The sequence below is a fragment of the Prionailurus bengalensis genome, chromosome A2, assembly GCF_016509475.1.
Source record: "Prionailurus bengalensis isolate Pbe53 chromosome A2, Fcat_Pben_1.1_paternal_pri, whole genome shotgun sequence".
Taxonomy (NCBI): Eukaryota; Metazoa; Chordata; class Mammalia; order Carnivora; family Felidae; genus Prionailurus; species Prionailurus bengalensis.
In genome coordinates this window covers 8,598,196-8,614,942 of record NC_057348.1, presented here as the reverse complement: position 1 = coordinate 8,614,942, position 16,747 = coordinate 8,598,196, and the positions used below count along the sequence as shown (strand labels likewise).

General features: G+C 52.8%; 2 protein-coding genes across 4 annotated transcripts; one reads left to right on the top strand and one right to left on the bottom strand.

Moving 5' to 3' along the window:
• Window positions 1–2,709: 2,709 nt before the first annotated feature.
• On the top strand, window positions 2,710–9,478 carry EPOR (erythropoietin receptor). The gene is made up of 8 exons (XM_043586606.1): window positions 2,710–3,926; window positions 4,792–4,927; window positions 5,326–5,504; window positions 5,582–5,739; window positions 6,247–6,400; window positions 6,484–6,571; window positions 8,293–8,380; window positions 8,474–9,478. Exons 1-8 carry the CDS (start codon window positions 3,812–3,814, stop codon window positions 9,080–9,082), a joined length of 1,527 nt encoding a protein of 508 aa, XP_043442541.1. The 5' UTR covers window positions 2,710–3,811; the 3' UTR covers window positions 9,083–9,478.
• An 848-nt stretch (window positions 9,479–10,326) lies between these two features.
• Window positions 10,327–13,265, bottom strand: SWSAP1 (SWIM-type zinc finger 7 associated protein 1). 3 transcript variants are annotated; one of them, XR_006298267.1, is made up of 4 exons: window positions 12,011–13,265; window positions 11,625–11,684; window positions 10,713–11,283; window positions 10,562–10,677 (listed from the first exon to the last, which is right to left on the bottom strand). XR_006298267.1 is itself a non-coding variant. In XM_043586607.1 (3 exons), exons 1-3 carry the CDS (start codon window positions 12,257–12,259, stop codon window positions 10,780–10,782), a joined length of 813 nt encoding a protein of 270 aa, XP_043442542.1. In that variant the 5' UTR covers window positions 12,260–13,263; the 3' UTR covers window positions 10,685–10,779. The 3 variants fall into 3 exon arrangements, 2 of the variants coding, with proteins under 2 accessions (XP_043442543.1, XP_043442542.1); XM_043586607.1 differs by lacking the exon at window positions 10,562–10,677 and having other exon boundaries at window positions 10,685–11,283; window positions 12,011–13,263; XM_043586608.1 differs by lacking the exon at window positions 11,625–11,684 and having other exon boundaries at window positions 10,327–11,283; window positions 12,011–12,415.
• Window positions 13,266–16,747: the final 3,482 nt, after the last annotated feature.

Here is a 16,747-nt window from a genome sequence, read left to right as displayed (position 1 = left end):
TAAGTTTATTTATTTATTTAGAGAGTGTGTGGTGGGGACGGGCAGAGAGAGAGAGAGAGAGAGAGAGAGAGAGAGAGAGAGAGAGAGGGGGAGGGAGGGAGAGAAAGAATCCCAAGCAGGCTCTGCGCTGAGTGCGATGCGGGGCTCGGAACCTGACTCGGAGCTTAAACTCACGAACTGCAGGATCATGTCCCGGAGCCGAAGTTGGACGCTTAACCGACTGAGCCACCCAGGCGCCCGCCACAACCGCATTCTTAGCAATAGTGTGTTCACGTAGGGACTTCTATTCCATGCTGTACATCAACTAGGGGCTTTATATATCTCACTGTTAATCAGGGTTCTTTGTGCTTCGAGTGTTCAGAAACCCAATTCAAACAGACATGCAAAACGGGAAACGAATGGCTCGTGTATTCGAAAAGTTCAGTTGAGTCCAGCGTCAGTCACCGTTGGATCCAGTGTTTCCAAACATATCAGGATTTTGTTGCGGTCTTTGGGCTCTGATTTGCTGAGGAGACTGTACCCGCCCCCCCCCCCCCCCCACCAAATCTAGCCACCATCTGTGGGAATAGAGCAACCACTGATTTTTAGCTGGCCACCCAGAGTAGAAAACACATTTCCAGTCTCCCTTGCAGCAAAGTGCAGTCATGTGACTAAGTCTTGACCAATGGGTTGTGAGCAAATTTTAGTCTGGGTTTAAGGCCTGTGTCCTCCCCTTCCCTCTTTTCTAACCCCCCCGCGCTGGTTAGAATGAAGCAGTGGAGTGGATCATCTTGGATTGAGGGGGGTTCATGTTCTTTGAATAACTGAGCAACAAACTTGAAGGTGTCTGGCCCTCTGAGACCAGGGTGCAGCCATATTGTATTGGCGCTACTTGGATTGTTCCATAGAGAGAAATAGATGTATATCTTACTTAAGCCACTATTATTTGGGTCTGTTACAGTAGCCAAAATAGCATCTAATTAATATAGCCCCACTGCAAGGCAGGCTCACACCTTCCCATGCAAGGAGAGCCCCTCCTTTCCATCAGGTCAAGCAAAAGTCCCAGAACAGATGCCCATTGGACCAACTCATGTCACGTGGCCACCCCTGCACCAATCACTGTGCTCAGAGAAATGTTAATAGGCAGATTGTCCAGGTCTGGGTCCTGTGCCCATGCTTTGAGCCAGAAGAGCAACTTCAGATCACAAAGACTAGAGCCTGGGAGGGCGCATACATGGAAATTACATTTGAGTACGGTTACTAGGGGAAGGGTGGCTCAGTAGATTAAGCATCAGACTCTTGATTTTGGCTCAGATCATGAATGTATGGTTCCTGAGTTCGAGCCCTGGGTCGCGCTGTCTGCTGTCAGGGGCGAGCCCACTTTGGATCCTCTGCTCTGTCTCCTTCACTCTCTGCCCCGCCTTCCCTCTCTCTCTCTCAAAAATAAAATAAAATAAAATAAATAAACAACAACAACAACAACAAAAAGGAGAACCTAAGCATCACGTACCGTCTGGAAAAAGACCAATTACAGAACAGAACATGCTATTTTGCAGGCTTTTGTTGTTGTGGCTATGAATATTAAGACCATAGGACCAGTCAGATGTAAGTAACAGTATCCTTCTTGACATAGCTTAAGCAAATAATAATTGCTACGCAATGTAATATGTCAGTTATATTTCAATAAAATAACTTATTTTTACTGAGGGCTTACTATGTACTGTCCTAAGAACTTTACCTAATCGAGCTCACCAAATCCTGATACTAGCTTTATGGAATAGCATACATTCCATATGTCTATTTTATACATGAAGAACTGAGCCTAGTGAGGATTAAGTAATTTATCCAGGGTGGCAAGGTTGGGGCTCAAACTTGAATGATGTGTGATGTGCCAGAACACATGCCCTCCCTTAACCACTGGGTTACTTTTCCTCTCATAACCACAGCTTATACTTTCTGCCTCTCACGCTCTTTCACGCACGGTGCAAAGGCCAATTGCCTGAGGGAGGGATTACTGCTGCATCACTATGGCTTTTTTTTTTTTTTTTTAAGTTCAGGGGCGCTCAGGCACAGCTGTATCCAGGGGCTGACACAGTATCACCCATTTCTTTACATCTCCTGGCTTGTGTTTCTCTAATCTTTTACTCCACAGATATATTTATTTATTTTGAGAGAGAGAACAGGGGAGGGGCAGAGACAGACAGAATCCCAAGCAGGCTCTGCACTGTCAGCGAGGAACCCGACATGGGGCTCAAACCCACAACCCAGGAGATCATGATCTGAGCCGAAATCGAGTGGGAAGCTTACCCACTGAACCACCTACGTACCCCTCCACAACTATTTCTCCTACTGTGTGCCAGGCCCTGTTCTAGGTGCTAGGGATACACAAATGAACAAAATGAACTAGTGAGGGCGGCAAATCAGTAACAGAACATCAAATGCTTATTAGGTGATAATAAACAGGGAATGTAAAATCATCACCATCATCCATTTAAGGGCGACAGGGGTGTGGGATGAGAAGGTCGCTATTTTTTTTTAAGTTTATTTATTTTGAGAGAAAGTTGGGGGGGGGGGTGTAGAGAGAGGGAGATACAGAATCTGAAGCAGGCTCCAGGCTCTGAGTTGTCAGCACAGAGCCGGACATGGGGCTCGAACTCGTCAACCACAAGATCATGACCCGAGCCGAAGTCGGAAGCTGGGTGACTGAGCCACCCAGGCACCCCCAGATGGGCGCTATTTTAAATGGGGTCATCCCAGGGGGCAAATGTCACTGAGGAGGTGACATTTGGGCAGAGGCCTGAATAAAGGACTGAGCCCCGTGGATATTTAGAGGAAGAGTTTCAGATAGAGGTAACAGGGTGTAAAAACCTGTGTTAGCTTCACCATCAGGTAATTTCTCCCCTTAGTAGAGAAGATACCTCTGGATACGCCCTCATGGCCCAATAGAAACAGTCACCCTTTTCCCAGTAACTTTGAGTAAAGTCCCAGGGCGGAGGCTCATTGGATCCCTTTGGGTCACATGCCCACGCTGGACCAATCACAGTGCTCCAGAAAATGGAGTGTTCTGATTGGCTACTCTGGGGCAGGGCAGGCGCAAGTATCCACCCCTTCCCCCCAAGCACTTACCTCTGTTCCGGTGCTAACCCTAGTTTAAGAAGCTGAGCCCAAGCAAATAGCTTTCACGCTTTGTACTGTAATTCCTGCTTCGGATTCTGTGTCTCCCTCTCTCTCTCTTTCTGTCTCTCTCTCTGTCAAAAATAAATAAAAACGTTTTTAAAAATCACAAGTTTCAACATCCAGAATGTTGTTTTACCAACATGCCAGAATATATGTATGGTATATATCGTCTGGCCACACTGTCTAGCACTGCGCACTCAACCGCCCGTCGCTATTACGATTATTTATTCCTACCCAGACTGGGAAGAGATGTTGATTAGCACGATAATACCAGTATGTTACATTTTTGGAATATTTGCTATGTGCCAAACCGGATTTGATAGATGAGAAGGCTGAAGCTCAGATAAGCCACCTGTCCAGAGACACACAGTAAGAAAGTGCAGAAACCGGCACTGACCCTGACCCCCAAGCAGGCGCGGGGTCTCTAAGGCCCCGCCCCCTCCCGCCGGGGCGGCAGGGCGGCCGCCTCCCGCTTATCTCGGCCCAGGCTGCGTGTGGTCCCGCCCCCTCGGGGGAGCTGCCACTTGGAGGCGCCTGGCCGGGAAGGGCCTGGTCAGCTGTGTCCGGCGGAGGCAGCTGCTGACCCAGCTGTGGATTGTGCCAGGGGCGGAAGGGGAGCAGGGGCCCTGCGCCCCCCGTGGCGGGGGGTTGCATCATGGATCACCTCTGGGCGCCCCTCTGGCCTGGAGTCGGCTCTCTCTGTCTCTTGCTCGCTGGGGCCGCCTGGGCTCCCCCACCCAACCCCCTGGACCCCAAGTTCGAAAGTAAAGGTAAGGATGGATCTGTGTGTAGACCCCCGCAATGGTTCCTGGAGGGCAATGCCGAGGCCTGAACTTCCAGCCTGGGTCCTGGGAGCCACGCCGGGTTCTGACCCTACAGTCTAGGATCTGGGGGCTGGGGGCTGAACCTCCTTAGAGTGGCACCTGGCGTAGCATGCTGGGGTCTAAGACTCCAGACTGTGTTGTGGGCGGGGGTGGGGGGGGGTGGGGGGCATAAGTTTCCCGTTTTATCTTTTCAGGGAGCCTGGGACATAATAAATCCTAACGGGGCAGGGTTGGTGCTGGGTCTAGGCCTCGAAATCTAGAGTCCCCAGGAGAGGGGATCTGGCCGACCCTCCACCGGGGGAGGGAGGACAAAGCCCGCGTCGAGGCCGAGGGGCCGGGCCTCAGGCGACTGTAAACATGGTTTGTATGCGGGCGCCAGAAGCCTCGGCTTGCCGGGTCGAGGGAAGAGGCGAGGGAGGGGTTCACGGTTGGCGCTATCGGGCTGCCGGCAGCCTGCCGGGGCCGATAGGGGGCCCCGCCTTCTCCGCACACGTCCAGTGGCTCGCCTGTCCTGGGCCGGGGCGGGGCGGGCAGCGGGGGACCGCGGCCCTCCAAGCCGCGCGCGGTCCAGCGGGTTGTGGGGTGGGCGGGGGCGTGTGTGGGAACAGTAAGGCAAGCCACCAGCGCTTCGGAGTTCGGGGCGGGGGGCACCACCTCCGCGGACCCTTCGAGGGCCCCCGCTTGGGCTAGCGAGCGAGGCGGGGCTTTTTGCTTATCGGTTCGCACAGGCGGCGGGAGGGAGGGGGAGGCTGCTGTGGCCCGAGGACTGGGCTCTCCCGACCCCCTCCCCGTGTCCCCCTCCCCCCCGCAGCGGCCCTGCTGGCTGCCCGCGGGCCCGAAGAGCTTCTGTGCTTCACCGAACGGTTGGAGGACCTGGTGTGCTTCTGGGAGGAAGCGGCAAGCGCCGGGGTCGGCCCCGACAACTACAGCTTCTTCTACCAGCTCGAGTGAGTGCGGCGGGGCAGGTGGGGCGCTCCCATCCTCTGAGGAGGGGGCGGGTGGGCAGGGGCTCACACTTTGGGATATCTGCTGGCGTCGGGAGCGGGAGGACACTGGTGGGACGCGAGGCCACTGGCGGTCACTGGTGGGAAGCCCCGGGGTCAGTGCCGACGCGCCCCCTAGTGGCTGGGGCCGGAACAGTCTCGCGATCTCTGTTGCGGAGCGATCCCAAACATTTGGGCGGGGCCAGCACCCCTCCCACTAGGACGAAGGCGTAGCGTAGTCGGGGGCCGGACGCCCCCTGGTGGTGGTGTCCAAACCGGGCCCCAGCTCCAGGCAATACAAACTCTCTCGCACCCCCCACCCCCAACTTGCTCCCTTCCCTCTCTGGCCCCTTGGCGCACAGGGGCGAACCGTGGAAGCCATGCAGCCTGCACCAGGCGCCCACGGCTCGCGGCGCTGTGCGTTTCTGGTGCTCGCTGCCTACGGCCGACGCGTCGAGCTTTGTGCCCTTAGAGCTGCGCGTCACAGCCGTATCCTCGGGCGCTCCACGCTATCACCGTATCATCCACATCAACGAAGTGGGTACGTGCGCAGGGAATGGGGAAATTGTCGGGTGAGGGAGTCTCGGTCACCGCCCACCTGATCAACCCCTCTCGCAGTGCTCCTGGACCCCCCCGCGGGGCTGCTGGCGCGGCGGGCCGACGAGGGCGGCCACGTGGTACTGCGTTGGCTCCCGCCTCCTGGAGCCCCCGTCGCAAGTCTGATCCGCTACGAAGTGAACATCTCCTCAGGCAACGTCGCAGGGGGCGCTCAGAAGGTGAGGCCGCCCCGACCGCCAGTCCAAAAGGCTGTGTGGTGGACAGCCCCGCCTCCCCTTCTAAATCCCGCCCCGATGGCCAGCATGGCCCCGCCTCCTGGCCTCGCCCCTCCAGGTCCACCTCTGACGCCCGTCATCTCTTTGCCCAAAACACATCAACTCCCACTGACATGTCTTCCTTCCCAGTGCCTCCCAGTCCACCTGGACCCAAGCCCAAAGCCCACTTACCCCCTTGTCCCAAATACTACACCCCTTCAACATCCCGACCCTTGGCTCCCTGGCCACGCCCCTAAATAGCCCGAGACCGCCCCCTGCTCCCTGGGCCTCCGTCCTGATTGGCCCGAGCCTTCCTGGAACCCGCCTCTTGCTTTCATTGCCCTTCCCCCTCACCGCAGAGTTGCGAAGCTGTCCTTCCTTTCTCTGATTGGCTCAGTGCCGCCCCCCCAAGCTTTTCTCTGCTCGCCCCGCCCCTATTGACCACGCCTCTCACCCAGGCCCCGCCCCCAGGTGGAGATCCTGGATGGCCGCACTGAGTGCGCACTGAGCAACCTTCGCGGCCGAACGCGCTACACTTTTATGGTTCGCGCGCGTATGGCTGAGCCGAGCTTCGGTGGCTTCTGGAGCGCCTGGTCCGAGCCTGCGTCGCTGCTGACAGCTAGTGGTGAGGCCCCAGCTAGGAGCTAGGAGGGCCTGGGGAGGAGCATGGGGTAATCCTACTGCCCTGACTTCCTCCCTGCTTTGTAGACTTGGACCCTCTCATCCTGACGCTCTCACTCATCCTCGTGCTCATCCTGCTGCTGCTGGCCGTGCTCGCCCTGCTTTCCCACCGCCGGTGAGCGCCCCATTCGGGCACCTAGCCCAGACTCCAACGCACTTACGTTCTCCTTTTGCTGTGGAAAGCTAGGCTCAGAGACGGAAAGGCACTTTGCCCGGGGACACACAGTGAGGAGTCCGTGGCAGGGCTGGGATGCAAGCCAGACCATATCCAGAATCTTAGTTAAAATTCTTGGGAACATTCACCTGGTTTTCCTTGAACCTCAGCGGTTGCTCCTTTTTGAATTCCTTTGCTTGTTCCTTTTCCCAATTTCATCAACTTTTGTAAAATCCCCAGATGGGCCGCATGGAAAGATTTAATTAACATCCTGAGTGCCTCCTGCCTCTGTTATCAAGCTCCTTAGATTGTTTATGGTAGGACCAGGCATCCTGAGGTTTTTGTTATTCGTAGCTCATACTATGTGGTTTCATACCCCCAAGCCTTGGCACATGCTGTTCCTTCTGCCTGCAATGCCTTTCCTGCCTTGTCTGCCAAGCAGTATTCTGTTGTCTTTAAGGGCCTTGTTTATTTATTTGGTTGGAAAATACATACTGAGTGCCAACTCTGTGCTAGGCACTGGGGAGAAAGTGGAAAACAAACATCTCTCTGACCTTGTGGATCTCAAAGCTGAGTCGAATAGCAAACAAGGGTACCAACATAAACGGGAGCAGAGAGGAAAGAGAGAGAATCCCAAGCGGGCTCCATGCTGTCAGTGTAGAGCCCGACGCAGGGCTTGATCCCACAAACAATGAGATCATGACCAGAGCCAAAATCAAGAGTTGGCTGCTCAACCGACTGAGCCACCCAGGCACCCCACCAACAGATATTTGATTATCCATTGTGGTAAGTGCTATCACAGAAGCAAATGGGGTGTGGGGCCGTGACAGGATGGTCAGGGGAGGCCTCTGGAAGATGATATCAGGATGGAAACCTGACGGTTGGACAAAGGCAGCCGCAAGACAATTGAAAAGGAGCAGCAAGTGCAAAGGCCCTGAGGTGGGAATGAGCTTGGGAGCACTGAAACAGCTGCCAAGAGGGTATCTCTGGCTACAGCAGAATATATTATGAGGAAGTGGTGAATGATGAGGTGAGGGAGGTCACAGGGGTCAGAACATGCAAGGTTGTCTGCAGGGCTGTGGAGAAGAGATTGTTATTCTTTTTTTTTTTTTTTTAAATATTTTAACTTTATTTTGAGAGGGAGAGAGAGAAAGCATACGTAAGATGAAGAGGGACAGAGAGAAAGGGAGAGAGAGAGAAAGAGAGAGAGAGAATCCCAAGCAGGCTCCGCAGTCAGTGCAGAGCCCAATGCAGGGCTCGAACTCACAAACCGTGAGATCATGACCTGGGCCAAAATCAGGAGTCGGATGTTCAACCAACCGACGGAGCCACCCAGGTGCCCCCGAATTTTATTCTGAGTACATTCGGGGAATTATGGAAAGGAGTGAGAAGGGAAGTAACATAATGAACCTCCAGACAAGCCTGGGCCAGGTTAAGGGAGAGCACCAGGCAGTGTATGTGGAACTCCTATGCATCCTTCAAAACCCTGTTCCAGTCACCCATCTGTGGGGCCTTGCAGATGCTTCAGCCAGAGCCTCTGTTCCTCAGCCCCTATGCACTCCTCTGCCTTGTGATTATGAGGGACTAGGACTATCTGTGCCCCTGTGGCTGCTTTTTAGGGGGGTATTGGTGAGCATCCAGTGACACATACCCATGTAATTGTTTCTTGTTGGCTTCACCAGGACTCTGAAGCAGAAGATCTGGCCTGGTATCCCAAGCCCCGAGAGTGAGTTTGAGGGCCTCTTCACCACCCACAAGGGTAACTTCCAGGTAGGTGGCCTGGCTGTCCCCTCGGGGCCTGGGGTTTCCCTGCTCCTGTGGCTGAACCGTAGGTCTCTGAGCAGGCCGGTGCTGTTTCCCCAGCTGTGGCTGTACCAGAATGAGGGCTGTCTTTGGTGGAGCCCCTGCACTCCCTTTGCAGAGGACCCACCCTCCCCCCTGGAAGTCCTCTCTGAGCGTTGCTGGGGGGCTACCCAGGCAGCGGAGCCGGGGGCAGAGGAGGGGCCCCTGCTGGAGCCGCTGGGCAGTGAACATACCCAAGACACCTACCTGGTGCTGGACAAGTGGTTGCTGCCCCGGAACCCACCCAGCGAGGATCTCCCGCGGCCTGATGGCAGTTTGGACATGGTAGCCATGCATAAAGGCTCAGAAGCCTCCTCCTGCTCATCTGCCTTGTCCCTGAAGCCTGGGCCAGAGGGGGCCTTGGGTGCCAGCTTTGAGTACACGATCCTGGATCCCAGCTCCCAGCTCTTGCGCCCAAGAGCGCTGCCCCCTGAGCTGCCCCCCACCCCACCCCACATAAAGTACCTGTACCTCATGGTGTCTGACTCTGGCATCTCAACGGACTACAGCTCAGGGGGCTCCCAGGAAGCCCAGGGGGACTCATCCACTGGCCCCTACTTGAACCCTTATGAGAACAGCCTCATCCCGGCCACTGAGCCTTCACCGCCCAGCTACGTGGCCTGCTCCTAGGACTCCAGCCCTCAGATGCTTGGGGACCCAGCGTGACCTCAAGTGCTAGCCCAGGCCCTAGACTTATTGAGCAGGGTTGGTGAGGGCTCCCTCAGGACCAGGGGCATTGCTAACCTCGGCTTTCTGCCCAATCCGTCCTGCTCAGTACAACCTTGGAGTATTTTAAAATGTATAGAGTTGTATGAGTGTATGTGTGTTTGTGTGTGTATGTAATTTTTTTCCCCCTTTCATGACTTCTACAAACATCCTTGGAGGCCCCATCTTTCCCTGGGCCCAGACCATAGGGGCAACGGGAAAAGGCCTCGAGCTCAGTCTGAAATTCTGGACCTGGCGATATGAATAATAATCCTAATAGAATGAAGGACTCAGTATATGTTATACTAGCTGCCATAACAACAACAACAAAAACCTCCTAAATATGACTGGCTCTACACATCAAATGGTTTCTCTCTCATATTCCAATGCAAGCAGGCAGGCAGCCATTTCTGGGATGAGTCAGAAGCCCAGACCCTGCTGGTCTGTAGATGGACCCCCCGGCATCTTGCTAACCGAGCAGCAAAGAGAAAACAGAAGATGCTGGGGGCCATTTTAGGGATTAGAAACAGTCCCAGGACCCCAGCTTGATCCATGGACTGCTGGTGGGGGTGGGGTGGGGTGGGAAATGCAGTTTGGCTGTGCTCCCTGGGGGAAGGAAAGCTGTTGCCTGAGCCTCTGGCTAGTTTCTGCCACGAATAATAATGATATCACTAAGTTAGACATGACCTAGGAAAGATGGGCATATGCAGGCCTTCTAGAAGCTCTACCAAAGCCACCCCTAGCTAAATACCCTAAAAACTCTCACACGCGTGAGCCAGGACATGTGTGCAAGAATGTTCATAGCAGCAGATATGTCCTTTGATGAATAAATTGGGATATGGTCACCCATGAAACTATATGCAGTAGGGAGAAAGCAGTGAACTAAAAAGTGGCCTAATCTTTTAAAAAATTTTTAACATTTATTCATTTTTGAAAGACAAAGTGCGAATAAGGAAGGGGCAGAGAGAGAGGGAGACACAGAATGTGAAGCAGGCTCCAGGCTCCAAGCTGTCAGCACAGAGCCCGATGCGGGGCTCAAACTCATGGACCGCTAGATCATGACCTCAGCCGAAGTCGGCCACTTAACCAACTGAGCCACCCAGGCACCCCAAAACTGGCCTCATCTTAAATGATAATGTTGAGTGGGAGAAGAAGGAAGTCTCAGAAGATTACATTTATCATGAAACTTTTTATAAAGTTCAAAACAGCAAAATTCAACAATGTTAATTGGGCATAACAGGTACATGATAATGCTATTTTTATTTTTTTTTTAAGTTTATTTATTTATTTTGAGAGAGAGGGAGTGGGGGAAGGGCCGAGAGAGAGAGAGAATCCCAAGTAGGCTCCATGATGTCAGTGCAGAGCTCGACGTGGGGCTCGATCCCACGAACCATGAGATCATGACCTGAGCCAAAATCAGGAGTCCAACATTTAACCAACTGAGCCACCCAGGTTCCCTGATAATGCTACTTTTAAATGAGAAAAAGCATTTTATATTCTTTAGGTCTTTGAATCTGCATGTGTCCCTATATTCTTTAGGTCTTTGAATGTGCATGTGTCCCTGAAGTAAGTATTCCAGGCATGGGAAACTGAGGCATAGAGAGGTTGTCACACACCAAAGCTCAAGGCTGGCCTCCAGAGCTTGAACCTTTGTCTAAGCTGAGGTTACCAGCCTGGGTAGGCCACGGGGTGATTGTCATCTCTCCATTTGGTCGGAAAGCCACCCACCACTCTGCCCTAGGCCCCAGCCCACCTGGATCCAGGCAGGCTCGGAGGCGGTGCTGTCCTGGGCCTGGTGTCTCTGCCTGCAGCCAGCACTGGGCAGGGAAATACCGCTGGAGCAGTGACACCTGCAGGGCATCCCCACTGACTCCCTCCTCCTGGGTCTGTAGGGCCACAATGAGCCCACAGCCCTGGCCAGGCCCAGTCTGGTGGCTGAAGTGGGCAGCTGTGTCCAGAAGCAGCGCAGCCAGGTAGGCGGCGTCCTGGGGTCCCTGGTCTTCCACTAGGTACTCCTCAAGGCCATCCAGTAGCAGCAGGGAGGGGGCTGGACCGCGGGCCTCATGGGCAGAGCACAGAAGCTGAAGGAGTTCATGGGTTGAGGGTGGGTACTGGAAGCGGATCTTCTAGAGGTTGGAAAAAAGGAAACGGCCAGATTCAGCTCAGGAAGGCAGGCTCCAAGCTAGAGCTGCCCTGCTTCCTTGTATATACCTCCCTGCACTAGGCTCTCAGACCCCAGACAGCTGGTTCCGAGTGAAGCCGTTCAGAATGGCCGCATGCTCTTCAATTCGTACCCACTCACCACCCTTTTCTTTAATAACAAGGTTTTATTTTTAAGTCATCTATGCCAAACGTGGGGCTGGAACTCAACATGCTCAAGAGTCACATGCTCTGCGCCCACCCCCGTTTTTTATCCCGCATTTATCACTGCCCGGTGTTAGCTAGGAACAAGGTATGTTTTTCTTACCAAGTATCTAAGGCAATCTTTCCACGGAAAACCTGCCCGTAGCGTTCTTAGTCGGACCTCCTGATCGGCTCCAAAGGAAAAGCTGCCGTTCAAACTGGACTCAGGTTTAGCCCCACCCCTTACTCACTCCCCCCCCACTAACCCCACCCGCTGGGCACCGCCTTTCTTCGCTAACTCCGCCCCCCCACCAAACGGTTTCCCAATCTTAACAAAGCTTCCTATGGTCCCGCCCCTATCATTCCGCCCCGCGCATTCATGACTCCGCCCCACAATGGCCGCTAAGGCTCGCTCTTCCTTCTTCTCCTCCATTGGTCTGTCTACCTGTCACTCAATCCTCAATTCGCCCAGTACTCACTAGCCCGCCTCCGGTCCCGCCCCTCGGTTACCTGTAGCCGCAGGGGGTCGAGGGCTGCGCCAGTCCCGCGGGGCAGGCTTTGAAGAGGCCTTCGAGTCAGAAAGAGGACGGGGCCTCGGCCCTCTCCTGCCGCTTCCAGGGCCGCCGCGAATAGCAGCGCTGTCTTTCCAGACCCTGGGCCGCCGAGCAGCAGCAAAGGCGGTCCAGCCTCAGCTGTATCCTCCTCCCCGGACCTTGCTGAGGTGCCTAGGTTTAGCACCCGCCTCAGCGTCTCCGCCATTCGTAAGATACTCCTGTCCAGTCAGCGGCCCTTTCCTGCCCTTAGTCCCGCCCAAGCCGAGGTCTCATTGGTTACAATGCACTTAGCGTCTCCATTGGTCCATGGATCTGCCATCAAAGTTAGATCGGCCTTTACTGGCTCCTCCCCTGGTGAAGGGGCAAATAACAGTCTGAGGGAGGAGGCATAGAGGCGCTTGAAGGAGAGATTGCCCTTCCCTTGTGCGAGTCCGCTGAAGGAAGCAACGCGAATATTACTATTGTGAATTAATCAGCTAATTAGACACATACAAGGGTTGAGAGTTGGAGGAAGCAGGCCCGAATCACTGACACATTACTTAAAGTCTCCTAGCCTCAGTCTGCTCACCTATAAAATGGAGCTCGTGATATCTCAGAGGACTATTGTGATGGGAATGTTGTCTGTGTGTGTTTCTGCTGATGTCACCCGATGACAACTGAGGAAGTGAGGGAGGGAGGCACTTGTGTGCTTGTCTCTCCCTCTGCACCTTAGTATCTGCACAAGCTGTGTTGGAGGCTTGCAGGCTCAGGAACATTCACGTGCAACACATCAGCAACCGTCTCTGAGGGTCTGTGAGAAGAGGAATCTCAACCGGTTTCCTTATTGGCCTGGGGGCTCCTCGGGTTTTGCTTGGAATAAGTGGGGTGGGCATGACCACAGATCAAAGAAGCACCAGGAGAGACAAAAAGACAGGGGGTGGGAGACTAAGGGACAGCCAAGGCAGGGGACCTTGTTTGTCTTGTTCACTTAGGTGTCCCCAGCGCCCAGAACAGTGACTAGATGGTTGCAGATTTTCAATATATGCTCGTTAAATGAATGAGTGAAGAAAGGAAGATAGGATTTTTGAGAAACTGGGAGAGGAGAAACAAGGTGAGTGGTTAAGTGAGGGTTGGCTGGGTCTCCTCACCCAGACCTCGCCCCAGAGCTGCCAATCACCCCTGTTGCCCTGGCAACTCTCTCCTGGTAACTTCAAAGTGGTGCTGTTGCCAGGAGACACAGGGGCGGGGTGGAACTGATATTTCCTGGGCTTTCTCTCTCCCTCTGGGGCCAGAAAACAGATCCGCCACATCCCGCAATACATCCACCCACACAGCTGGGCACCTCACACCCCCCCCCTTACACACGTGTGCGCGCGCACACCCACACGCATCTCTGCCTATATTCCACTTTCAAAAACCCCATCACCCACATGCTCACAGCCCTATCCTAACACAAAACATCCCATACACACTTTCTCTCACTCTTATGTCCCCACACTCCTTCCCTTGCACACACACAAGAACACACTCTGATACAACCATACCATTGCTATTACACATGCACACGCACATGCACACACCCAGACACATTTCCTTAGCTAATGTGACTGCAGCTCTTTCTGTACACACACGCACACACACACACACACACACACCACCGTGTTGCATTCCTTGTCAGAGGCATCACCTCAATCCCCCCGCAGCAGATGCACAACCATGATTCACCTCACTTCGCAACACTCCAAATGCACAAACACCCAGTAGTGACACGTATATCACGTCGTCGAGCAGTTACGTACACAAGAGCACGTCCAACACAGCCCCATTGCACTCACTATTCCCTTGCTGAGGGGACTCAGCTCCCAAATATCCCTGTGGCTCATGTTCCCACACCATTCAGGTCATGGTCAAATATCACCTCGTTGCAGAGGCTTTCCCTGATCACCTGTGTGACATTGCACGCCCTACACTTTTTAACGGCTTCACCGTCTTTGTTTTCAAATAACTTATCATTTCCAATGTCTTGTTCTTCTTGCCTCTCTCCTCACTAGAATGTCAGCTCCACCAGGGAGGTTCTTTCTTTTGTCCACTGCTGGGCCCCCAGCTCCTAGAACAGTACTCAGCACACAGCAGGTGCTCATAAGTATAGACTGAGTACATTGGCAGAGATGCAGAGGTTTGGCATGTTTTTTATACACACAGTACTTCTTTCTTTTCTCAGAAGCCTGTCTTCATATCCCGATGGAAGGACTTTTACCACAGAGAAGGTCCTGGGAGGGAGGACCAAAGGGTGAGGAGACTGGGGAGTAGACATCTCAGTCAGTCTGTGTTTCTCCCTTGTTTTTCAGCGTCACGTGATTAAATAATTCATTTAACAAAATTTTATTGAGGACCTACTGTGTGTCGGACCCTGTTTTAGGCCCTGGGGCTTCAGCAGTAAAAAGACAAAGAAGTCTCTGTCCTCGTGGACCTGACATCCTAGTGAGGGGGAAGATAATGGCCACTAAGCATAAAGAGGAGTTTAAGTAGTCTATGAGTGGATAAGTGTATGCAAAAAAATTTTGCCCGCGGGGGGGGGGAAGCTGAAAGGACCAGTTGTTTGTTTCTTGCCATTTTAAAGAGGGTGGTGGAGGGGGCAGGTCTCAATGAGAAGGTGACGTTTGAGAAGAGGCTTGAAGGAGCTGAGAGAGTAAACCATGTAGAGCACGGAGGGAGAGCATTCCAAGTGGAGGCACCTGCAAGTGCAAAGGCCCTGAGACACTGGGAGCACTTTGGCTTTTACCAGGATGCATGGGAACCAGCCATGAGAGGTTTTGAGCAGAGGTAGGTTGTGGTCTGACTTGCATGATAAACCAGAATTCAGTTTTGGTTGAGTTGAGTTTGAGATTCTGTGAAGCGTACAGGGCATGTCAACAAATCTTTTGAGTAAGTACATATACCTTGGTCTGGGTTTTCTACCTAAAATTATCCATCCTGGGATGGGGTGTGGACAAGGTAAGATCGGCCGTCTCCACCCCCTCTAGCAGGCCCAAACACTTCTTTGTGTCTGGCGGCCTTCACTTTACCCTTTCTTAGCCGGCACTTGGTTTCAGAACCACGGACAGCGCTAGCTGGGCTGGCTGGAACGCTGTCCGCTGTGCTGAAGTTTTGCTTCTTTCCTGGCCCGTGTGGAGGTAGCTGTGTAACAGAAGGAACCAAGGTCTCAGGGGTGGGATCCCTGGAAATAGAAGCTCTGTTCGGTGAAGAAGAGGGCTCCGTGATTCTCTCTCTCCTCTGCCTTAAGCCCTCTCATGCCCCCATATAATTCCCCATGGCCCACAGTCAGCCCTGCCACCTACCCCACCTCCTCTCCTATCTGCCCCCTGCCTCGTTCAGCTCCAGCTGCACAGGTCTCCTCACTGGTCCCTGAACACAGGGGGTTGGTTTCCACCTCAGAGCTTTGGTGCTTGCTGTTCCCTCTGCCTCAAACGTTCCTTCCCCCCTGCCTATTTACATGGCTCTCTCCCTTCCTCCTCATGCTTTTGTTTGTTTATAAGCAGGCTTCACGCCCAGCATAGAGCCCAACTCAGGGCCTGAACTCTTTATATCTACCTACCTATCTATATTTTATTTATTTATTTTTTTAAGAGATTTATTTTTTTTTAATTTTTTTTTCCCAACATTTATTTATTTTTGGGACAGAGAGAGACAGAGCATGAAAGGGGGAGGGGCAGAGAGAGAGGGAGACACAGAATCAGAAACAGGCTCCAGGCTCTGAGCCATCAGCCCAGAGCCCGACGCGGGGCTCGAACTCACGGACCGCGAGATCGTGACCTGGCTGAAGTCGGACGCTTAACCGACTGCGCCACCCAGGCGCCCCTATTTATTTATTTTTTAACTAGTCTTCACGCTCAGTGCAGAGACCAACACGGGACCTGAACTCATGACCCTGAGATCAAGACCTGAGCTGAGATCAAGAGTCAGATGCTTATCCAACTCAGCCACTCAGGCTCCCCTTTATGCCCCCTTAAATTGCAAGCTCTGTTCCCATCCCAAAGGTGTCCATTGTCCTCTCTAGCTTGAATTTTCTCCTATCGCTTGTCAATATCTAATGTATCAGAGACCCAAACCCTGACCTAAATCGTTGATCCTAGAATTTGGAATTCAGAATTCTTCAGATCTTTTTTGAAAGGTACTATGGTATAAATACTATGTATTGCATAACATCCTAGTGGGGCCTGGGATAACATCTCAAAATCAAACAATTTCCTTTATCTGCAATGAAACATGAGAATATTCAAATCAAAAGGCACCTGGGTGACTCAAACGATTAGGCCTCCAGTTCTCGATTTTGGCTCAGATCATGATCTCACAGTCCATGGGTTCAAGCCCCGCATCGGGCTCTGCACTGATAGCATGGAGCCTGCTTGGGATTCTCTCTCTCCCTCTCTCTTAAAAATAAATAAATAAACTTTATTTAAAAAAGAATATTCACATAAAGTTCAGTAAATAAAAGCTATAATAACTGTATGTCAGTAAAGGTCAGGCTTTGCCACAAATGAGCTATGAAAGAAGTTTGGTTTTCAGACATTTTTGAAATCTGGAGTTGTGACTCTGTGTCTAGTGTATTTATCTTGTTGTCTGTCTCTCACATATTAGAATATTAGCTTCCTGATGGCAGAAATTTGTCTCTTCTGTTCACTGCTACAACCTCTGTACCTAACTACACAGAACC